Source organism: Aethalodelphis obliquidens, unplaced genomic scaffold, assembly GCF_003676395.1.
Source record: "Aethalodelphis obliquidens isolate GAN/ISIS:26980383/991018 unplaced genomic scaffold, ASM367639v1 scaffold11, whole genome shotgun sequence".
In the NCBI taxonomy this organism is placed as follows: domain Eukaryota; kingdom Metazoa; phylum Chordata; class Mammalia; order Artiodactyla; family Delphinidae; genus Aethalodelphis; species Aethalodelphis obliquidens.
The window spans coordinates 18,837,750-18,862,724 of NW_020837955.1; the positions used below are offsets into that span (position 1 = coordinate 18,837,750).

The 24,975-nt window shown below is 37.3% G+C and overlaps 1 protein-coding gene across 10 annotated transcripts in view; it reads left to right on the forward strand.

Annotated features, from left to right (window-relative positions):
- The window catches only part of BTRC (beta-transducin repeat containing E3 ubiquitin protein ligase), a 184,703-nt gene that overhangs the window by 54,475 nt on the left and 105,253 nt on the right, over positions 1-24,975 (forward strand). For 5 of the 10 annotated variants that reach the window (XR_003433896.1, XM_027112348.1, XM_027112351.1 and 2 more), the window contains exon 2: positions 1,829-1,936. The exons of 3 other annotated variants lie outside the window; for them this stretch is intronic. Coding sequence is in view for 4 of the 7 variants with exons in the window: in XM_027112348.1 (XP_026968149.1) it covers positions 1,829-1,936 (108 nt within the window). In the remaining 3 variants the exon portion in view is untranslated. Of the gene's footprint in view, positions 1-1,828; positions 1,937-3,732; positions 3,816-24,975 lie in introns of all 10 variants that reach the window. 2 more of the 10 variants (XM_027112355.1, XM_027112357.1) reach the window with 1 other exon arrangement.

Here is a 24,975-nt window from a genome sequence, read left to right on the forward strand (position 1 = left end):
AGCTTTCATATAGTAAATGCTAAGGCAAGCCCTTTGCCTGCAGGGCCTTCTATCAGTGAAGAGGAACTGTGGCTTTTCCCATGCAGCCAAATAGGGGGAGGAGTCAAGATTTTCAGTGTTCTTTGTGAAAATGAATTTGTGCTGTTGAACCTCATGGGCATTAGATACTATATTCTCCTTAAAGCACTGCAGGCCCCTTGTTGCAACATTTCAATCTCTTTTTCTGATTCTTTCAGGTAGTAGAAAACATGTTTCAGGCATTTAAAAACATGCTGTGTATGCTTTTTAAAAGCTGGTAAACTCATTCAATTGATTAACAGACTTCAGTTGTAATAAATTATTGGCCCACCGTTTTTTGGAGTACTTTGCAGCATACTGTCCTTATATCAGTTATAGATAGTGTGAACAATGAATACCATATTTTGTTTCCTTAATATTTCTCCAACTAAAGTGTTTTAAGAAGAAAAAAAGTCCCACGATGATAGTAAATATTTCAAAGCTTATAAAGTTTAGTATTATGTGTACTGACTGTTATATTTCAAAATATTTTTCTGTTTTTATATGTGCTGTGATCAGGTATTTAGTTTTTTAGTATTATTAGACTGTAATAGCACCCAAGTTGATGGACAGAGCTTCAGCCTGGGATACATTGAGGGAAACCTAAAGATTGTAAAAATTCTTCTAAAAGATACAGTGTTTCATAAAGCTACAGGAGGAGTACCACTAATATTGTTTAATTAGTACTACTAGAACTCATAATTTCTACCTTGTTTTTTGTTTGCTACTGAATACACTATATGTATATTCACACTTACACATTTGTTTTTGTTTTTTTAGAAGGTTTTAGGACCAGCAGCTTTTTGGGGTTCTCTTTTTTTCCTCTTTTTCTGTCCCTGTCTCTGCTTCTTTCTTTCTTGTTGTTTTCCCTTCTGTTTGGATTGCTTCCTGCCTCCTCCCTCCAATATTCCCACCCCCCTTAATCCATCTGGAAAGATGAAGAGGCAGCTGCTATGGTAACTATGCATTTTGGTTAATAGCAGACTAACAAGACACATAAAACATATGCAAACTGTGCAGTTAGTTGCTGTCAAAGCGGTAGGGGTATAATACTTTTTCTTTTCCTTCTCCCCACCTTCTAAAAAAAAAACTTTAACTTTCCTGTTATATTTTGTCTTCTAAGTTACCATTTCTAATATTGAAATGCTACCATGAATAATTCCTTTTTTCTGCTTAGTCTGCACAATATTTCACTCTGTGGTGAGTTTATGGGAGATGAGTTGAGGTGTGTAGAGGAAAAGAGTTGATTAATTGGGTTAAGAAGTAGATTTCCTGGGCTTCCCTGGTGGTGCAGTTGTTGAGAGTCCGCCTGCCGATGCAGGGGACAGGGTTCGTGCCCCGATCTGGGAAGATCCCACATGCCGCGGAGCGGCTGGGCCCGTGAGCCATGGCCGCTGAGCCTGCGCGTCTGGAGCCTGTGCTCTGCAACGGTAGAGGCCACAACAGTGAGAGGCCCACGTACCGCAAAAAAAAAAAAAAAGAAGTAGATTTCCTTTAGATTCATACATAGAAGGCAAACAGGGATAAAAAATTTTATTAAATATTTGGCTTCTTGACCTATAACTTTTTTTTCTTGCTTTTTGGCCACTAGTGTCCCTTTTGAGTTTCCCTCTGGGGTTAGAACTAGTTAGTAGTATGTTTCTTGAAGATGTGTCTATCATAAAGGCAAGCTGCAACTGGAATATTGTATTTAGCCAAGCCTTGAAAATTCCTGTAATCTGTGCCATCCTGTCTCATACTGTCCCATCTCATAGTTGTCCTCTCTCTGCAGTGCTCTATGCCCAGGTCTCTGTGGCTGGGCTGCTCCAGCCTGGCGGACAGCATGCCTTCGCTGCGATGCCTGTATAACCCAGGGACTGGCGCACTCACAGCTTTCCAGGTACTTTCTCTGTCTCTGTGGGTTATTTGTGGTCATTAGTATGTGTGTCTAATTAATTGGTGTGTCTCTCCTTCTTTCCCATCCTTTACTTACGTTCACTTTTCTCCTTCATGTTGCCTGTATTTCACATCACTCAGTTCTCTAATTTATAATGTAGATCCAGATCCATCCACTCTTGAGACATTTTTATTATCGTGATTGGTTTGCCAAAATTGACATAGTGCAACTTGACTTGTTGGTTTTCATACCTAGTAGAAGTATGATAGTGAATAAATAATAATAATAAATAGCATTTATTAATAATATTAATAATTAATTAATAGCATTCAATATGTAATGTTTGCTCTGGACCTACATAAAGCCAATTAATCAATCAATTAATTACAGCCAGTTGCCTGGGCACCTTCTTGTGTTTTTCTTGTGATTACTAAAAATATAAAGTGCTCAATTCAGAATGTCTCCTCGCTACTATACTATTATATATGTATGTGTTTGTATATGTTCTTTTGGGTTTTTTTAAATAAATTTATTTATTTATTATGGCTGCGGTGGGTCTTCGTTGCTGCACGCAGGCGTTTTCTAGTTGTGGTGAGCGGGGGCTACTCTTCTTTGTGGTGTGCAGGCTTCTCATTGCAGTGGCTTCTCTTGTTGCAGAGCACAGGCTCTAGGCACACGGGCTTCAGTAGTTGTGGCGCGCGGGCTTCAGTAGTTGTGGCACGTGGGCTCTAGAGCACAGGCTCAGTAGTTGTGGTGCATGGGCTTAGTTGCTCCATGCCATGTGGGATTTTCCCAGACCAGAGCTTGAACCCGTGTCCTCTGCATTGACAGGTAGATTCTTAACCACTGCATCACCAGGGAAGTCCCCAGTTACTTGGCTTTAATGAAAATACTTACTTTAATGTAAGTATTTTAGTGATGATGCTGCTGGATATTTGTCCTTTGCAAAACTTCCTTTGCTTGTCTTATGAGATACAATATGGTGAAGGGCATAGGCTTTAAAATTAGTTAAATCAGAGCTTATATACTGTCTGTCACTAGTGGTATGATCTTGAGCAAGTCATTTTCACCCTAAATTCATCTGTAAGTGGAGACTATAGTAAGGGCATGCAGTAAATAGTTGCTGTTATCATCCTTATCTTCATTGTCATTAATATTATTGCTGTTAATGTTAGAGAATATTGATATCCTGAGAGTATCAATTTATTTCAAACATAGTATTTTTGTTTGTTTGTTTGTTTGTTTTTTACTATATATCATATTGATAAAGTTTTGGCTCTCAAGGAACTCAGTCTAGCTTTTTGGTTTTTTAAAATCTTATTGGGGTTGCAATGAGTTTCACCAGACTGCAGTCTGAGATAACAGTCCCTATAAAACTTCCCTCCTTCAGATACCAGTTGTAAGGAGGGCCCCCCCGCCCAGCCCTGCCTCAGGTTTGGTAACTCACTGGAAAGGACTCACAGAACTCACTGAAAGCTGTTATATTCACAGTTTATTACAGGTAGAGGATACAGGTTAAAATTAGCAAAAAAAGAGACATACAGGATAGAATCTGGAGGGAACCAAATGTAGAAATTCCTGTCATCCTCTCCCCATGGAATCATGGATGGCATTACTTCCTCTGTGCCACTGTATGTGACAGTACACACAGAATATTGCGAATCAGGGAAACTCACCCAAGCTTTTTGTGTACAGAGTTTTTATTGCGGCTCAATTACAGGCTGCTCACATGGCTGACTTTTAGTCTCTAGCCCCTCCTGTAGGTTACACTAATGCTTTTAGTCTCTGTTCCTTCTTAGGATTGGAACTGAGTGTGGCTCAAAGCCCCCATCATGAATCACATTTGTCCTGTGGCCAAAGCCCCCAGTCAAAGTTCTGTTAGGTAAGAAGTTCCAGGGGGACACCACCTGCCAGTAACCAAGGGGAAAGACCAGGCCTGTCTTTGGGTAAGATTAATTCTTCAGTACACAGGGGTCATGTACTCCTTTGAGAATCTGATGAGAACTACTGAACTTAGAAAAGTACTCATGACATATAGGCAAAGTTTTATTTATAAGTTTTACATATTATGATTATTATATTTATATTATCTTAAGCTATTAAATTACTGTTTATTTTTTAACATCTTTATTGGAGTATAATTGCTTTACATTGTTGTGTTAGTTTCTGCTGTATAACAAAGTGAATCAGCTCTACATATACTTATATCCCCATATCCCCTCGCTCTTGCGTCTCCCTCCCACCCTCCCTATCCCACCCCTCTAGGTGGTCTCAGAGCACTGAGCTGACCTCCCTGTGCTATGAGGCTGCTTCCCACTAACTATCTGTTTTACATTTGGTAGTGTATATATGTCAATGCCACTCTCTCACTTCGTCCCAGCTTACCCTACCCACTCCCCGCGCCCTCAAGTCCATTCTTTACGTCTGCGTCTTTATTCCTGTCCTGCTTCTAGGTTCTTCAGAACCTTTTATTTTTTAGAGTCCATATATATGTGTTAGCACACAGTATTTGTTTTTCTCTTTCTAACTTACTTCACTCTGTATGACAGTCTCTAGGTCCACCCACCTCACTACAAATAACTCAATTTCGTTTCTTTTTATGGCTGAGTAATATTCCATTGTATATACATGCCACATCTTCTTTATCCATTCATCTGTTGATGGACACTTAGGTTGCTTCCATGTCCTGGCTGTTGTAAATAGTGCTGCAATGAACATTGTGGTATGTGACTCTTTTTGTTATGGTTTTCTCAGGGTATATGCCCAGTAGTGGGATTGCTGGGTCATATGGTAGTTCTATTTTTAGTTTTTTAAAGAACCTCCATACTGTTCTCCATAGTGGCTGTATCAATTTACATTCCCACCAACAGTGCAAGAAGGTTCCCTTTTCTCCACACCCTCTCCAGCATTTATTGTTTGTAGGTTTTTTGATGATGGCCATTCTGACCGGTATGAGGTGATACCTCATTGTAGTTTTGATTTGCATTTCTCTAATGATTAGTGATGTTGAGCATTCTTTCATGTGTTTGTTGGCAATCTGTATATCTTCTTTGGAGAAATGTCTGTTTAGGTCTTCTGCCCATTTTTGGATTGGGTTGTTTGTTTTTTTGATATTGAGCTGCATGAGCTGCTTATATAGTTTGGAGATTAATCCTTTGTTAGTTGCTTCGTTGGCAAATATTTTCTCCCATTCTGAGGGTTGTCTTTTCGTCTTGTTTATGGTTTCCTTTGCTGTGCAAAAGCTTTTAAGTTTCATTAGGTCCCATTTGTTTATTTTTGTTTTTATTTCCATTTCTCTAGGAGGTGGGTTAAAAAGGATCTTGCTGTGATTTATGTCGTAGAGTGTTCTTTGTTTTCCTCTAAGAGTTTTATGGTGTCTGGCCTTACATTAAATTACTATTTAAATTACCTAACCCCCAAATCCCCCAAACTAATAAGTTCTATTAAGGAAATGTTGCAGGAAGGGGGACCCCTTCTAGGGCCTGAGAGTGGGCTCTTGTCTAACACTTGGAAATGAACTGTCTGAGGAGACACACGTGCTGACAAAGCAAGAGACTTTTTGGGAAGGGGTGCCTGGGCAGAGAGCAGCAGGGTAAGGGAACCCAGGAGAACTGCTCTGCCACATGGCTTGCAGTCTCAGGTTTTATGGTAATGGGGTTAGTTTCCGGGTTGTCTCTGGCCAATCATTCTGACTCAGGGTGCTTCCTGGTGGCGCGCGCATCACGCAGCCAAGATGGATTCCAGTAGGAAGGATTCTGGGAGGTTGGTAGGACATATGGACTGGCATCTCCTCTCTCCTTTTGACCTTTCCCTAATTCTTACGGTTGTTGATAGCTTGTCAGTTTCTGCATTCTTTACCAGGATCTCCTGTTGTAAGGTACCTCATGCAAGTGGTTACTATCCGGCCTGGCCAGGGCAGGCAGTTTCGGTCAGTGGTTACCCTAACAGAAATGTGCAGGGAGCCATAAGAATATATAAAAGAGGAACCTGGTTTAACCTGAGGGTGGGGGTAAGGAAGATCAGATAATCAAGGTTTGGGTTAAGAACTGAATGATGAGTAGGGATTAGGCAAAAAGGGAGGTGGGGGAGAACATTTCAGGTCAGTTCAAAGGCCCTGAGGACAGGTGGGGTTTTGTGCATTTAAGGACTCTGCTGGGAAAAAAAAAAAAGAAAAAGAAACCTATCATTTCAGAGAATGAGGAGAATAGAGGAGAATAGAGTTAGGGAAGACTGGGGAAGCTTGATCATGGCAGGATTTGTCGGCCATTGAATGTTTCATCTTGATGCTAAGAGTACTAAGCTGTTGAAAGTATTTTTTTTAATAAATTTATTTATTTTATTTATTTATTTTTGGCTGCATTGGGTCTTTGTTGCTGTACGTGGGCTTTCTCTAGTTGCGGCAGGCAGGGGCTGTTCTTCCTTGCGGTGCGTGGGCTTCTCATTGTGGTGGCTTCTCTTGTTGCGGAGCCTGGGCTCTAGGCACATGGGCTTCAGTAGTTGTGGCTCGTGGGCTCTAGGGTGCAGGCTCAGTAGTTGTGGCGCACAGACTTAGTTGCTCTGCGGCATGTGGGATCTTCCCGGACCAGGGCTCGAACCCGTGTCCCCTGCATTGGCTGGCGGCTTCTTAACCACTGTGCCACCAGAGAATTTCCTGTTGAAAGTATTTAAACACAAGTTTGACCTGATCAGATTTGCATTTAGTTGCATTACTCTAGCTATCATAAAGATAATTTCAGTAATTGAGGGAAGAGATGTGGGCAGTTTGGTTTTGATGTCAGGACTCCTTTGCACTGTTAAAAATTATTGAGGACTCCAAAGTGGTTTTGTTTATATGGGATATATCTATTTATATTTATTATATTTGAAATTAGAACTGAGAAAAAAATTAAATATTAATTTATTCATTAAAAATAACTGACTAAAATAGCTACAATAAATCCATTATATGTTAATGCATGTGAATGTTTTTATTTAAAAAAACCTATTTTCTAAAACAAAAATTTAAGACTAGCATTGTATTACATTTTTACAGTCTCTTTAATGTCTGGATTAATAAGAGAGCTGGATTCTCATGTCTGCTTCTGCATTCAGTAAGTTGTGATGTGGTGTTTTGCTTGTAATACATGTAGAATTCCAGCCTCACACAGATACATAGTTTGAAAACATAGAAGTGTTTTAATATCCTTTTCAGGTAGTTGTGATTTCTTAAAGATTAGTTGTATAGAATCTGAAAGATATCAATGAACTTCTTGTGCTCTATTATATTAAAAGCATTGGTCTCAGTGTTTTTAACAAATCATGCTGGAACAGTTGGACATCTATATGCAAAATAATGAACCTTGACTAGATATATTGCACCATATTCAAAAATTAACTCAAACTGGATTGTAGACCTAAATATGAGCTAAAAGTATAAAACTACTAGAAGAAAATGAGCGAGAAAAAAATTCATTGTGACTTCACATTAGAAAATATTTTTTCGAGAAGACAAAAAACATGAACCATAAAAAAAAATAAGTTGGACTTAATCACAGTTTAAAACGTCTGATTTTTAAAAAGATACTGTTTAGAAAATGAACAAGTAAGGCACTGACTGGAAGAAAATATTTGTAAAATACATATTTTATGAAAGACTTGAATTCAGAACTCTTACAAAACAATAAATAATAAGATAAACTACCCAATAAAAAAGGGCGATTAATGAGCAAAAAATTTGAATGGATATAATACCAAAAAAAGATACACAGACAGCAAATAAGCACATGAAAAGATCCTCTATATGTTTAGACATTGGGGAAATGCAAATTCAAACAATAGGAAGACACTACATTGCCACCCACATGCTTCTTCCCACCCTGGAATGTGGGGCTGGGAATTCAATAGATCCTAGTAGTTATTGTATCCTAGCTTAATATGAGAAATGTTAGGCTAGAAAATTCTTTGAAAGCAGAAGCAATCTCTTACACTTATCCATTGACCTCCTTTTTAGTAGTTGGGGCTCAATAAAAGCTGATGATTTGAACTATGTTAGATAAGTGGTAAAGATAATCATGTGCAACTAAAAATTGTACAAGTCAAAATCATCTGACTTGGACACTAAGATATGAAGAACAATTCCAAATTTCTTTCAGCCTAAAACAATTTTGAATCTAAGGCCAGTAGGAAAGATTTGTGAACAAAATTACCATCACTGTCAGGGCTTTATTTAGTCTTAATCAAAAAAATCAACAAATATCTATTTTTTAAAATATTGAGTCCCCTTATAAATTACTGTACTTCTGGAGTATATTGGAGACAAATTGATTTGGAGATTTTTGCTGAAAAATTCAGAATAAATTGGTGTGTGGGCCTTGAATTGTATTGCAGGAGTGAAATTGTGTGACATAGGCAGAAAAGAGATGCTTAAAAAACATCTTAGAAAAGAAGCCCAGAGGCCAGTATATGGTGTGGTGGTTAAGAGCCCTTGTCAAACCCAAGTTCTTGTGTCTTACGCACAGTAAGGCCAAACAAACTGAACTGTCAGAATTTGGAGCAGAAAAAGGTTTATTACAAGGGCAAAGCAAGGAGAATGGGCAGCTCTTGCTCAAAATTTGGTGGGGAGGACTGCAGGGTGTGTGACCTTTCTCAGATTGGTTGGTAGTGTGATAACAGGGTGGTGTTTCAGGAATCTCAGTCATTAGCCTTCTGGTTCCAACCAGTCTTGGGTCCATGTGGTAGTTGCTTAGCTTGAAGTTACCATCTTCCCCCTGGGTGGGGGGGCCTTAGTTCCTGTAGATGAAACTCAGAGATGTGTATCAGATTGTTATGTATATCCCTTGAAGAGGAACAAGGACCCTGCCCCATTGCTGCACTATTGTTTCTTGACTCCTTTCCTTTGTTTCTTCATTTCCTCACTTAATTAGTAACTGTTTGAATCTGCCCATTGGAACTCAGGGAAGGTCTAGGAAGCTGAAGCCTTTTTTTCCTGCAAACAAGAAAAAGGCTTTTGTACCAGGGAGGGCCCTGTAGGGTTCTGCTCAGTTTCACCCCGGCACCAGACTGCTTGAGATTTGAGCCTGGCTCTGTCTACGTGTAACGTTACTTGACTTCTTTATACCTCAGTTTCCTTATCAGTTAAGTAGGGATGATAATAGTATCTATCTCATAGGGTTGTTGTTAGGGTATGAGTTGACTTTTATTAAGTCCTTATGAAACCATGCAACTCAGATAGAGACTTAAACCCACTGTCTTTTAATTGAGATTACACACCTGGTCTCAGGACTTAATGAAGCTCAGGTTCTTTATGTCTCATCACAGAAAGAATTCAATGAGAGGCAAAGTGATAGGTAAGAAGTGGATTTATTTATAGGGAAGACACACTCCACAGAGTGTGGGGCATCTCAGAAGATGAGAGGCCCTGAAATATGGCTTGATTAGTTTTTATGGGCTGGTTAACTTCATAGGCTAATGTGTGGGAGGATTATTCCAACTATTTCAGGTGAAGGGGCAGGGATTTCCAGGAGTTGGGCTACTGCCCACTTTTTGGTCTTTTATGGTTAGCTTCAGAACTGTCATGGCACTGGTGGGTGTGTCATTTAGCATGCTGATGTAGTACAATGAGTATATAATGAAGCTCAAGGTCTACGGGTAGTTGACTCTTCCACCATCTTGGATCTAGTTAGTTCTAACCATTTTTTGTCATATCCTGTGGCTATGTCATTCTTTTAAAGGTTGTGCCTTGCCTGCTTCCTTCCTGTTTCACATAGAACAGGGTCTGGAAGAGAAATGGGTTCTATATTAGAAAACTGCACAGAGGACTAGGTTTGGAAGCTTTCAGCAAATAATGTTTCACCTTGGTATAAAACAGTACACTGTTGAATTAAATCTTCTTTTTTTTTTCATACCTTACAGCCCAGTTCTGTATCATAGCAAAGCCTACATTTGGTTCAGGTATTGAGAAAATTTTGCTTTCCCCAACATTGCTATAAGTATGAATGTTTATTTTTCTTTTCTTATCTTCGGAGAAATCATTAAGTTCTCTGTAGCAAAAATGGAAGAAATGGGCTTATATGCTGGTTTTATTCTATTAATTCAACAGTTTGTTCTATGTCAGGTTCATTGTGCACAGGTGCTCAATATTGCTGATTGACTAATTGGCAGATGTAGACTTAAGTCTAGTCTTCCCTGTTTCCACTACTAGAATTAAAACAATCTTAGTACATTTGTATCTTTCTTGCTTGAGTTTTGCCTTATTTAGATTTTTGTTTATGTAAAAATTACATACAGTAAAATATACACACCTTGTGTACCCGTAGATGAATTTGACAAATGTATACATTTGTGTAATCTCACTCTCAAGATATAGAGCATTTCCATAATCTGAGAAAGTTCCTTTGTATCCCCTTCCAGTTAGTACCCATATCCCATATGCAATTACTGTTCTGATTTGTCTCTGAAGATTAGATTTGCCTGTACCTGAACCTTATTTAAATGCAGTCACAGAGTATACATTCTTTCGTGTCTGTTTTTTTTTTTTTCTGGCCGTGCCACATGGCATGCAGGATCTTAGTTCCCTGGCCAGGGATCATACCCCTGCCCCCTGCAGTGGAAGCACAGAGTCCTAACCACTGGACTGCCAGGGAATTCCCTGTGTCCTCTTGATTAGCATAATGTTTTTGAGATTTATCCATTTTGTTATGTTTGTCTGTAACTTATTCTTTTTTATTGCTAAATAAATTCCATTGCATTAATATACTACAATTTGTTTTTCCATTCATCTATTGGTAGACATTTGGATTGTTCCTGTTTTTGTCTACTATGAATAAAGCTACAGTATACAGTTTGTATGTCTTTTTGTGGACATGGATTTTTATTTCTCTTGGCTTAATGCCTAAGAGTGGAATTGCTGGGTCATAGAGAAAGTGTATTTTTAACTTTAAAAGATATAGTTCAAGTAATTCTTCAAAGTGGTTGTCCCAGTAGGAATAATTTCTACTAATATTTCTACTAATTTCTACTAATATTTCTACTAATATTGCTGAACATGTTTAAGGAAGTGACTTAGTAATAGTTTCATAGTATTTTTTCTTTGAAATTATCGCAAATGTTTAGTGAATTTGAAGCACCTTCGAAGTAAAAATTCTGTGACAATAGAAAAGGAAGAGCCATAGAGTTGTTGCTGAATATGTTGTATTATCCTCAGTAACTCACATGGAAATGGCAACATTGGGATGGTTTGATTATTGACATTACAAACCACACATTTTAAACTTCCCTGATGGTCCAGTGGTTAAGCCACCACGCTCCCAGTGGAAGGGACATGGGTTCGATCCCTGGTCAGGGAGCTAGATCCCACATGCTGCAACTAAGAATTCACATGCCGCAACTAAAAGATCCTGCATGCTGCAACTGAAGATCCTGTGTGCTGCAACTAAGACCCAGTGCAGCCAAATAAATAAATAAATATTAAAAAAAAAAACTAGCGGTAAAGAAGATGCTATAAATATTATTTAAATAGATTCTTTGAGGACCTGTTTAGTTTGAACGTATTTTCATTTCCATCATTCCATTGTTTTGTCCTGGAAAGTCAATAGGTGATTAAGAGGATTTCTGTTGATTAACAGTGGGTGTATTTTGTGTAATCATTTGTTTATCCTCAGCAAATGGCAGTCGTAATCTGTACTATTAAATGAGACTGAGCAATAGAAAGTGCTTAAAAATAGCTGAGTAATTCAGATCCTTTATTTTCTTTAGACATTAAAGAAGAAGAGAAATTCTAACAATAAGAATATAGGTTGGGACTTCCCTGGTGGTGCAGTGGTTAAGACTCTGCGCTCCCAACGCAGGGGGCCCGGGTTCGATCCCTGGTCAGGGAACTAGATCCCAGAAGCATGCCACAACTAAGAGTTTGCATACCACAGCTAAGGAGCCAGCAAGCCACAACTTAGGAGCCTGTGAGCTGCAACTAAGGAGCCCACGAGCCGCGACTAAGGAGCCTGTGAGGCGCAACTAAGGAGCCTGCTGGCCGCAACTAAGGAGCACATGTGCTGCAACTAAGGAGCCTGTGAGCTGCAACTAAGACCCAGCACAACCAAATAAATATTTTTTAAAAATGTACTAGTCAGTGCCTTAAAAAAAAAAAGAATATAGGTGGATTTATATGGCCTTAGAATATTTTAGGTGTCAAGTGTAGCTAGTAATTTTAAGGAATTTTTGAGCTTGAATCATATAGTATTTTAATATTAGCTAGGGTCCCTTGTCAAAGGTTGAAATTGTTGAGGATTGACTTCAGGAGAGATTATGTAATATATTTTACTGTTTAAGAATACTTAGATTTCGGGGAACTATATTCAGTATGTGATAAACAATAATGGAAAAGAATATGAAAAAGCATATGTATATGTATAACTGAGTCACTTTGCTGTACAGCAGAAATTAACACAACATTGTAAATCAACTATACTTCAATAAAATTAAGAAAGAAAAATACTTAGAAGTCTACTAAATCTTACCATCTACTACATGAAATGTTAATGTGGAGCAATACTAGGAAAATTAAGCATTATTCAGAATATACGTATATATACATGTATGGAAGCCTTATTTTACTTTTGAGGTTTTAGGGGAATATGGATTATCACACTGAATGTAAATGAACATGTAAAACTTATTACAAAACAACACTGTAAGGAAAATTACCCCATGACAAAAATGCTTACTTACCAAAGTCCTAATTGACCGCCCTCCCACTGTATATAAATCATCTCAGTACTGCATAATTTCTATTTAATAAAAACTTCAGCTCCTTTTGAACGCTCCCAAAGACATTCTGTGAAGCCACCATCACCCGTATACCAAAACCAGATGAAGACACTACCAAAAAAGAAAATTACAGGCCAGTATCTTTGATGAATGTAGACACAAAAATTCTCAGCAAAATATTAGCAAACCGAAACCAGCAACACATAAAGCCATGACCAAGTTGTATTCATCCCAGGGTCACAAGGATGGTTCAACAGTGTCATACTAATCAATCAGTGTCATACACCACATCAACAAACGAAAGGACAGGGACTTCCCTGGTGGTCCAGTGGTTAAGACTCCGTGCTCCCAATGCAGGGGGCCCGGGTCTGATCCCTGGTCAGGGAGCTAGGTCCCACATGCTGCAACTAAGACCTGGCACAGCCAAATAAATAAATATTAAAAAAAAAAAAAAGAAGAAAGGACAAAGACCACATGATCATCTCAATAGACACAGAAAAAGCATTTGATAAAATGCAACATCCATTCATGATAAAAACCCTTACGAAAATGGGTGTAGAGGGAACATATCTCAACATAATAAAAGCTATTTATGACAAACCCACAGCCAATATAATACTCAATGGTGAAAAGCTGAAAGCCTTCCTGCTAAAATCTGGAACAAGACAAGGGTGCCCATTCTCACCACTTCTCTTCAACACAGTATTGGAAGTCTTAGCCACAGCCATCAGACAAGAAAAAAAAAAAAACGTATTCAAATAGGTAAAGAAGAGGTAAAATTGTCATTATATGCAGATGACATGATACTATATATAGAAAACCCTAAAGACTCCACAAAAAAACTACTACAACTGATAAACAAATTCAGCAAGGTAGCAGGATACAAGATTAGCACACAGAAATTGGTTGCATTTCTTTACACTAAAAATATCAGAAATGTAAGCAAACAGTCCCTTTTGAAATTACATCAGAAAACAAAACAAAAAAACCTTAGGAATAAACCTCACCAAGGAGGTGAAAAACTTATATGCTGAGAACTACGAAACATTGATAAAAGATATTAAAGATGATTCAAAGAAATGGAAAGTTATCTCATACTCTTGGATTAGAAGAATTAATATTTTTAAAATGGCAACACTGCCCAAAGCAATCTACAGATTTAATGTGATCCCTATCAAATTACCCATGATATTTTTCACAGAACTAGAACAACTAATCCTAAAATTTATATGGAACTATAAAAGACCCAGAACTGCCAAAGCAATCCTGAGGAAAAAGAACAAAGTAGGAGGCATAACCCTCCCAGACTTCAGACAATACTACAAAGCTACAGTAATCAAAACAGTGTGGTATTGGCATAAAAACAGGCATATGGATTAATGGAACAGAATAGAGAGCCCAGAAAAAAACCGATACATCTATGGTCAATTAATCTTCAACAAAGGAGTCAAGAATATAAAATGGGAAAAAGAAAGTCTCTTCAGCAAGTGGTGCTGCATGTAAATCAAAGAAGTTAGAATATACTCTCACAACTTGCACAAAAATAAACTCAAAATGGCTTAAAGACTTAAACATGGGACTTCCCAGGTGGCCCAGTGGTTAAGAATCTGCCTTCCAAAGCAGGGGACACGAGTTCGATCCCTGGTCAGGGAATTAAGATCCCTGGTCAGGGAATTAAGATCCCACATGCCTCGGGGCAACTAAGCCTGCACACCACAACTAGAGAACCCGTGTGCCGCAACTACAGAGCCCACATGTTCTGGACCCCACGTGCTGTAACTACTGAGCCCGCACGCTCTGGAGCCCATGCACCACAACTAGAGAGTCCGCGCACCACAATTACTAAGGCCACGCACTCTGGAGCCCACACGCCACAACTAGAGAGAATCCCACGTGCAGCACTGAAAGATCCCGTATGCTGCAACTAAGACCTGGTGCAGCCAAAAAATAAAAAAATAAATAAGTAAATAAATAAATAAACGTCTTAAATATAAGATATGACACCATACGACTCCTAGAAGTGATCATAGGCAAAACATTCTTTGACATAAATCTTATCTACCAATGTTTTCTTAGGTCAGTCTTCCAATGCAATAGAAATAAAAACAAAAATAAACAAATGGGACCTAATCAAACTTACAAATTTTTGCACAGCGAAGGAAACCGTAAACAAAATGAAAAGACAACCTGTGGAATGGGAGAAAATATTTGCAAATGATGCAACTGACAAGGGCTTAATTTCCAAAATATACAAACATCTCATATAACTCAACAACAAAAAACAAACAACCCAACTGAAAAAGGGCAGAAGACCTAAATAGACATTTCTTCAAAGAAGACATACAGATGGCCAATAGGCACCTGAAAAGATGCTCAACAGCGCTATTAGAGAAATGCAAATCAAAACTACAATGAGGTACCACCTCACGCCAGTCAGAATGGCCATCATTAAAAAGTCTACAAATAACAAATGCTAAAGAGGGTGTGGAGAAAAGGGAATGCTCTTACACTGTTGGTGGGAGTGTATTGGTGCAGTCACTCTGGAAAACAGTATGCAGGTTCCTCCAAAAACCAAAAATGGAGTTGCCATATGATCCAGCAATCCCATTCCTGGGCATATACCCAGACAAAGCTATAATTTGGAAAGATACATGCACCCCTGTGTTCATAGGAGCACTATTTACGATAGCCAAGACATGGAAGCAACCTAAATGTCCATTGAGAGATGAATGGATTAAGAAGATGTGGTATATATATATACAATGGAATATTAGCCATCAAAAAAAATGAGATAATACCATTTGCAGCAACATGGATGGACCTAGAGATTATCATACTAAAGGAAGTAAGTCAGAAAGAGGAAGACAAATACCATAAGATATCACTTACATGTGGAATCTAAAATATGATACCAATCAACATATCTACGAAACAAAAACAGATTCACAGATATAGAGAACAGACTTGTGGTTGCCAAGGGTACGGGAGGGAAGGAATGGGAGTTTGGGATTTAGCAGAGGCAAACTATGTATATGGGATGGATAAACTACAAGGTCCTACTGTATAGCACAGGGAACTATAGTCAATATCTTGTGACAAATGATAATGGAAAAGAATATGAAAAAATATATATATATGCATAACTGAGTCATTTTGCTGTACAGAAGAAATTAACACAACATTGTAAATCGAGTACAATAAAATTAAAAAAGAAATTCAGTTCTTTTTTGTGCATATGTTGACATTTGACCTATGTTTATCCTAGCTATACTCCTTACATTAGGAGTTTGCATATAGTGAGGAGTCAAAAATGTTTTTGTTTTGTGTGTGGGGAAACCCTACATTTTCATCTGTTTATAAAACTAACTTATTGTTTATAGTAGAATATGCAAACTATTTGGTAAATATGTAAACAAGAAAGTATCACTCATACTCCTTCTACTTTAAGATAATCATCAATCAATATGCTAGTTTCCTTCAGTCTAGAATGACTTATCCATTTATGCATGCATGTACACACACAGGCATGCCCAGGCAAATATAATTTTGTTTTAAAATATATTTATTATTACCATTTTATTATAAAATTATAAAGCAAAATAAAAATTTAATAATTATAGAAAATACAGAGAAGTAGAAAAAAGGAAATATTTTAATGTCCTCCCAGATATTACTATTTTATTGATAGTAATACTTTCTGATTTTCAACTTTATTCTGTACTTAATTAAATTCTATGTTTGTCACCTGGTTACATTGATTTTGGTCACTCTATCCCATGTAAGTTTTAGCCGTTTCAAATTCATAGTTCTCCAAAGGTGCTGTGTTCTCCCATGCTCTGTGTCTTTGCATATCCTGTTTTCCCTACCTGGAGAACGCTACTGAAAACACTTATCTTCCCTTACCCCCTGCCTCCCACTTTTATCTACCTGGCTAATTAAATTCCACAGTTCGCTCAAGTTGTTTCACCTCTAGGATAAAGGCCCTCACTGATCTTTTCACTCACCCGCCTTAACGTAGTCAGAGCATCTGTACCAACAGCATGCAATAGATACCTCTGTCATAAGCACGGATATGCTTATTGTGATTGCTCAGTTCCTTGAGAGTAGGACTATATTTTGTTTATATTTACAATGTCAAGCACAGTATAAGTGCTTGATACAGAGTATGTGCTTTATGAATTTTTGCTGAATGAATGAATGGACTTAGATAATTTGAAGAAAATTATTAAATAACATATATAGGGTGGGAAGAGAGAAAGCATTGAATTGCTGGGGGTACCTGCACATACATACACACAAGTATTCTTTATTCAGAAAGAAGTCATGATAATTAAACAATCATTCCAAAGACTACACATTTACATGGAAAAAAGGAAAACATGCTGAGTCTGATTTATGGGCAGATTTATACCTTTGGCTTTCATACAACTCACACTACGATGATCCCTTCTGAATTGGATTTTGTATGTTGAATTTGGACTCTTGTTGATGAACAAATGCACATTTCAAGCTATTAAATAGTGGCCCTGCCAGCCAGCTAACAGTTCAGTTTCAATGATGTCAACGTCTTTATCTTCACAGCAGTGTGTTTGTACAATTATTTGACTTTTATTGCATTTTACCCTTATTCTATACAAGAATAGACACCGGGAGAATTAAAATGATCATAGTGATAAACTACAGTCTACAGAAAGGATGGAGATCATTAGGGACACTGAAAGTGACCCTTTAGCCTTGATTGAGAACAAAATTAAAGTATATGTGCAAAATGTTGGAAATATATTATTGAAGATCATTTATTAAAAAGAAAGTATAATTATGGATTTTAAAACATTTTAGCTAAAATTGAAACTTATTGTTCAGCTTCTACCCTTTCAACTTTTATGTATATTTAACTAAGAAAAGTTAGAGATGACCTGAATTTGGTGTATTTTACTTTATGCTAGAAATTGTCTTGGAAGAATGACACCATTAGGACTGATTTGTCTTTCAGGATGCCTACTTGGTTGTTCTAAATACTCTGTTTTAAGTTTGGTAATAATAGATTCCTCCATTGCTAAGTATTTTGACGTGTTTGTGATGCAGGTAATGTTCATTTACAGGCTAATTTGCAACATTACCTAATATCTAGATTAAACAAGATCATCTTATTGTGAGATGATCAGATTTCCTTAAAAAATTTTTTTTGTTATATTTCCTGATGGATCTGAAAAATTAAACTTTTCACTCCACAAAGAGGGCTTATTGCTTTTATGTTGAATAATGTCAGATTTTACCTAACTGCCCTAACTTAACATGACCCCTAATGGCAGAAGAGAGAGTATAGGTACCCCAGGGCGCCTGGAGTTGCCCCAATATAAGAAGCACAGACCGGAAAAATCAAATTGATGAAAACTTTAAGGGTGATGGGATCCTCTGTGGATGTACTGTCCTTACCAGAGAAATTCTTCCTGTGGGCAGTTAAGGCTCACCTGTATCCTCTGGAGAGGTACATATTACTTTCTTTATATTCCAAGATTACCTTCTTGTTATTGCCATCTGTGTGCTGAGTAGAGGCCAAAGTACCACAGGAGTTCCTTATGTGCTATTCAGGAATCATTGTTGGTTGTTTTGTGACTGCCTGCCACAGCCATTTGTACCTTCTTTCACTATTGTGCTGTTTTATGTGGTAGTGTTTTATTGTCTTGCTGTCCTTCCTTGTGTTAGTTTTTAGACTTGGTATTTTATGTGGACTGTCAGGATATGGAATCTTGGTAGACAGGCAGCATTTAGGAAACTGTCATTTTTCATGATGAGAGAAATCCAGGTTATTTATGTAGGCCTCATTGGGGGAAAAAAAAAAGACCAATCTCTTGACTGTTTAGCTGCTTAGGCCTCTGAGAATTGCAGTACTTTACCATTGTGGGGTGATACCCATGAGTTCTGTTTTTCCTAAGAGTGATGTTGAATAGCTGTGAGCTTTTCTATATTCTCTGGCCCAGTCCTCTGAAAACCAAGTCTATATTTTGAAATAGTTATTTGGGCCTAAGATGTAGTACATCATCATGAAACGGGATTTTGCAGTGTACTTTTCCCTGCTGGGTTGTCTGTCACCTGCATTTTAAAGTTCTCAGGTGTACCATTCAAATTCTCGAGACCTTTGTCGCAAACCTAGTATCTATGGCTTGGTATGAATTAAATTGGAATTCTGTACCCAGTAAAATTGACATAAAAAGAGTAAATTCATTTTTATATATGATCCTTTAGCAAAAAGTTCACATCTTAACCTGATTTGATCTAATTTTTTTGTGTTAAAGATCATAAACAGAAGAGAAGGTATACAGGGATAAGTACTCGTTTTATCTTTTTGTGTTTCACACACACAAATATATATTGCAGTATTTAAAACTAGTTTATGCACAGCTTTTGTATATGAACATGAGAAGTTTTATATTTGAAAGAAAGCACATGATTAGTTTTACTAAAATATAGTTGCTATTGTTCATTCCAGTGTCTGCCCTTTGCATGAGCTGTGTTTTGGGGAGTGCCTGTTTCTTTACTGGTAATAAAACATAAGGGAAATTTCTAGTATAATATTAGTATATTTCCCCTAGATTTTTACATTGTCAGGTCATTAATTTTTTTTAAGCATTTCAGTTGTAGCATAGTGCAGTCCTTTGGGGAGAATTGGTAAAATGAGGATAAAATGGGTACAGGATTCCAACAGCTTGAAGATAACACAATATTTGACCAAAATCTCTTTTGTATTCCCTACTCTGGTTCTATTCCAGTAGTCTTGGAAATGTGCCTACAGACTATTTACAGTGAGATTATAAAACTGAATCATGATTTTGGTGAATAGAAGCCAGAGCATGTGGCTCCAGCACCCTAGCTGGCAGTAAGCTCTCCGTAGGTTTATGAATGTAGTTAGATGGCCCCCCAACTGTTTACAAGACAGCAGAGGTGAGATCTTTGATTGACAAGTCAGAAATGCATTAGATCATTCTCTCTGCCAGTCTCTGGTTCATGCTGTTAAAAATGTCAGCCTCCAAGTTTGAATGGCAGCCTGAGGGCCTTAGAAGCTTTTTGTTTTCAGAGATGGAAACACAAATTGGATGTGTGCCTGAGCGCTTCATCCTGGGCTGTAATTTCATCTTTTAGCTAAGAACCACAAGGTACATGAGCAAAGCACCCTGTAAACAATAATACTGTGGAAAAAAAATAAACAAGGTCGTGTTTCTGGTACGTTGATCCGATGGTGTCCTGACCTCTATCACGTTGAACATCTCCACTCTGATTGCTGTTCCCTTTGGCATTACAATGAGAGAAAGAGAGACTGACATAGGAGGAAAAGATTTAAAGTTGCAGTGTTGTTGCACATTCCTTGTATTGGCTATGAAATATTGAACTGTCAGAATGTGACACTTGGTTTTTTAAGCAACCTTTCTTGTTTGAGGTGTTTGCAGTTCATTCCTTTATCCCCCATTTGTCTGCTTTCATTGATAGGGTTGGAAGTAGTTGCCTTAAATGCATGAAAAGGGACAATGTTAAAGAGAAGTGGTGCTGATGGAGCCAACAAATAAACGTAATACTGGAACATAAATGCAGGCTGTGAGGTGTGGGCAAAAGGAGACTAAAGCTGGGTTAGTAAACTAATATTGGGGTTTACGGAATACATTCTATTCTAAGGAGGAATCAGCTTAGGTCCTGGTTCTGTTTTTGTGGAGGCAGGAAGTTGGGAAGGTGGTAGTGGGTAAATATAGGAAATGGAGTGACATAGTTTGTTAAACTGATAGCCTTCTATATGGCAGTATTGCCAGTCAAATAAAAATTAACCCAGCTATGTTATTTATTCCTCTGATTATTCACAGTTTTGGCAAGTGGTTCATTATTGAAAGCCTTAAACGTTTGGCAAGAAAAAAATATCTTTTTTTTTTAAAAAAGTGCCGAATTCATATTTTTAGTAAGAAGGTTGATGAATAGATAATATGTAAGAACCATTGTGTTTGTATTAGTACAGCTTAATGGCACATGAATAGAAAATTTTTGTTGAGAAAGCCAAATCATAGATTTCTTGGAAAATATATTCTAGTAATAGAATGAGTTTTCTATTGCTATTTAAGTTGCAGAATATCTTAAAACAACATATTTTATAGAAAAAAATTTTCTTTCTTTCTAAGAAAACAGCTCTATTGTCAGATATGTGCTTTTATCTTAATTCATTTTGGGGGCCTAGACCTTACAAGTAAAGTTTTGAGTGAGAATGACCTTTTGGAATTCTTCTGGAGTACGAAAAAGGAGTTTGTGTTGAAAGTACTTGAATTAACTCTTATTGATGCTTTTAAAGCACAGCTGTTTAGCTTAGTCTTCTCCCTCTGCAAATGTGATAGGCAGGAGCTATTCTCTATCATGAATACATAGTGAAATGCACTGGAAAAATGGTGGTAATCATTCCTGACATTTCTTAATTCCCTGCTTTGAGGGCATGCTAGAAAGAGGAGATGGTATTTGTAAAATAGTGTCCTGCTCCCTTGTACCCAGAATTATGTCCTCACTTACCAAGTACAGCACAGAGAAAGCAAGGCAAAAGGGAGGGATATTGAGAATTACTTACTGTTGTTTTAAGTATTGCTCTATATTTTTAAAGCATAAATATTGATGTAGATTTGCATTTAAGGTATGAGAACCCAGTGTCTTGACTCAATGGGGGAGTTTTCAAAAACCATTCTTTTAGAAATTGATTTCTCATTGGCTGATATCCTGAGGATAAGTAAAAACAAACCATTCTTTTCAATCTTGGAAGAACAAGAGGAGTGCAAGTGCTTATCTAAGAAATAAGACTAGAAATATCTACATTTATGGGACCTCCTAAATCTTAAAACAGAGAAACTGTACAAATTTTCTTCTTCCTTGGTGTATTATCATGCAGCAATCACTATGAAAATGCCTCACAGCCCATGGGCTTTTATACAGCCACTCCTCCATAATAATGATTAGCTTTATTACTTAAAGTCCAGGCTTGCATTATAAGCAAAAATTAGTATATTCATAGAACCATAGAATTTCAGTGTTGGAAATGATGTCAGAAGGCCATCTAGTTATATATAGGAATCCTTTATGAAGTGTTTTTGGCAAGGGGCCATCTAATCTCTGCCAGATCACTGCCATTATTGGCAAGCTGAACTTCTTGAGGCATCTTGCTTTCTTCTTCACTGTTGGTTCTGTTAGAAAATTTTCTCTCAAGGAGTCAGACTTCTTACTCACCTACCATTTGTGGTAATACAAAGTAATTGTTTTCTTTTTCATGTATTTATATGTTTGAGGATAGCTATCATGTTGCTTATATTTGCTGTGCCCAGAGTGAATATTCCTGGTTCTGTTAGTATTTCTTTGGAAAATGCTAATAATCATTCCTGTCATTTTCATAACCCTGTATTTTGATGGAGAGTGTTAATCATTCTGATTGTCCCTCCTTATGAATGCATTCCATCTTGGCAGTGTCCTTGTTACAATGTGGCATGCATAACTAGAGGCAGTGCTGCAAAAGTGTAGAATACAGTGACGCATCTTGTTTTGAACATAATTTGGGTTATATAATTTAATTACTGCAGCCTAAAATTGAGTATATTTCTTTGGTGTAGATGATGGAAAAATCTCTAGGAACTTAGCCTGAGTGTGTTTCTTCACCTTTTCTTTGAAGTCAGAAAAGCATATGTAAGGACTTTGATAAATGACATAATGTAGTGGCATATTTGAGTGGTACAGGTATTTTAAACCTAGCTCCAGTTCTTGAAGATGGTGAACATCTGCTTAGAGGTATTGTAGAGCTCCACAATGCACTAATTGAATTACTCTTTTCTGGAGTTGCTGACTGCACTAATTGAATTAGAATCAGTGTGTGTGTGTGTGTGTGTGTGTGTGTGTGTGTGTGTGTGTGTTTGTGTGTGTGTGTGTAAGTGTGTGTAACTGAGATAATGTGTGTGTGTGTGTGTGTGTGTGTGTGTGTGTAACTGAGATAATTCCAACCTTAACAGGAGAGACTGGGGGAGATATGAATGATGGCGTGTACTGTGCTGCTATCTAATGGCAGCGCATGGAAGTACTGCCTGGTCTCCAGGGAAGACAGAATGTAGTCATCTGATCTAGCGTGACCTTAGTCTAACCCCATCCAGTTTAGTTCAAAAGGTCTCAGGATGTATTTTTGTAGTTCTAAATCTAAGAAGAAAGAATGTGATTAATTTACCTATTAAGAATTAAGATATGTTTTATTAGGCATAAAGTTTTTTACAAAGTATTAAGTCTCAAATATTCAACTGAATTAAAAACGTCTAACTTCTAATATCAGTATAATTGGTGAAAACAAATCCAAATGTACTGAGTCAATGGGTCATGTTCTTTTTCATTTTGCCTTTCATATGACATAAATGTAAAACAGAATTACCTTTTAAAAATTCTTAGCATAACAGAAAGTAATGATATAGGGCTTGTGTTCTTAAATAAAATTTCTTTCTGATTGTCAAAATACTGAAAGTCAGTCAGTCAATTTAAGGGTGTTATCAAATTTTACTATACATAATTATGCTTATATAAAATTTTTAAATTATTATAGGAAATATTTTAATTATAGCAGTCTCAGAGCAAGTTTTACAAATTTCTGCTGCTCTAGTTAATTGTTTAAAATTTAACTTTATCACAAATTTGGTCAAGTTTGCAATTCTCTGAAGTGAAATAGGTAATTCTTCCTTTTCTAAAAAAAAAAGAACCCATTAATCACAATTTAATGATTTTTGTAAAACATCATGAAAATATAATTCTGTACAACTTTAAAAGCAAATACACTGAGGACAACTCAGCAAGCATGAACTGTATTTTGATTCAGTATAACTCTAGGCATTCTAACTTATAAAATAACCCTTAACAGAAAAATACACATGTATAATCACTTGATTTATAGAGTGTGTATGTGGACCTGTAATACCACTTTAACAGTAGAAAAGTGCTACTGGATACCTTTCTTGTATAAGTTTCAATCTCTTATATATGGTCTTCATTATTAAAATAAAAAGTAAGTTTTAATGTTCCAATATTTTATAGGCTAATTTGGTTTTTATTGTAGGATTGAGCTACTTAGGTTTCTGAGCTATACAAATAGCATTGATTAATAGGACTAAAACAGGGGCTTCCCTGGTGCTGCAGTGGTTAAGAATCCACCTGCCAATGCAGGAGACACGGGTTCAAGCCCTGGTCCGGGAAGATCCCACAAGCTGCGGAGCAACTATGCCCGTGCGCCACAACTACTGAGCTTGCGCTCTACAGCCTGCGAGCCACAACTACTGAGCCCGAATGCCACAACTACTGAAGCCTGCACACTTAGAGCCTTTGCTTCGCAACAAGAGAAGACACTGCAATGAGAAGCCCGCGTACCGCAACAAAGAGTAGCTCCTGCTCACTGCAACTAGAGAAAGCCCTTGTGCAGCAATGAATACCCAATGCAGCCAAAAATAAAATAGATAAAATAAATTTAAAAATTTAAAATGACTAAAATATATGATATGCACTCTTTATATCTGCTTTCAAGGGCATTTTACTGATTTAGAAAATGTATTTTGATACCATGTAGATTTAAGGCTTTACAAATAACATTGCCATTCACAACTAGCCACAACTCAGTTTAATTCATGTATAGAGTACCTTCTGTGTGCCAGGTACTGTACAAAGTACTGGGCATAAATTAAGATTCAGACCCTGTCCTCGAGGAGATTATAGTTATTTATTAGACATTTATTAAGAACTTATGTACCAGGCACTATGTAGATAATTTGAGGGACTACTGCTGTGAATAACCATTAGTTTCATGTATTTTTCCCATTCATTGAGCTAGAGGTCTGGCTTAGTAGCCGGTCTAAGGAAGCAGTATACTTATTTTCGTATCAGATATAGCTCATCTCAGCAAAAAGAGTGATCTTAAATGGTTTTCCCTTCTGCCTTTACGTACCTTCTAAGGGAGCAGTGATGTTTTTGATAGCTTTACATGTAGCTTTAAAAAGAGATGGGTAACATTTATTACAGTGCCTCCTGCTGGTAAATCATAGATTTTCAACCCTGTTGTCTCCAGAATTTGTAGTGCCCACTTGTGGTTTGGTAGTTACTTCAGGGTTTCTTCTAAGGTTATGAGTGGGAAGGAGTCTACTGCATACAAGGTATAAAGTACTTCTTTAAACCATCTATTTCTAGAACTTAAATTGTCCTGGGACCAGCTCTTGATATAAAAATTCATAGAAACCTGTTTTTCACAGAGTGTGGTAACTCCTTGCCATAGTGCT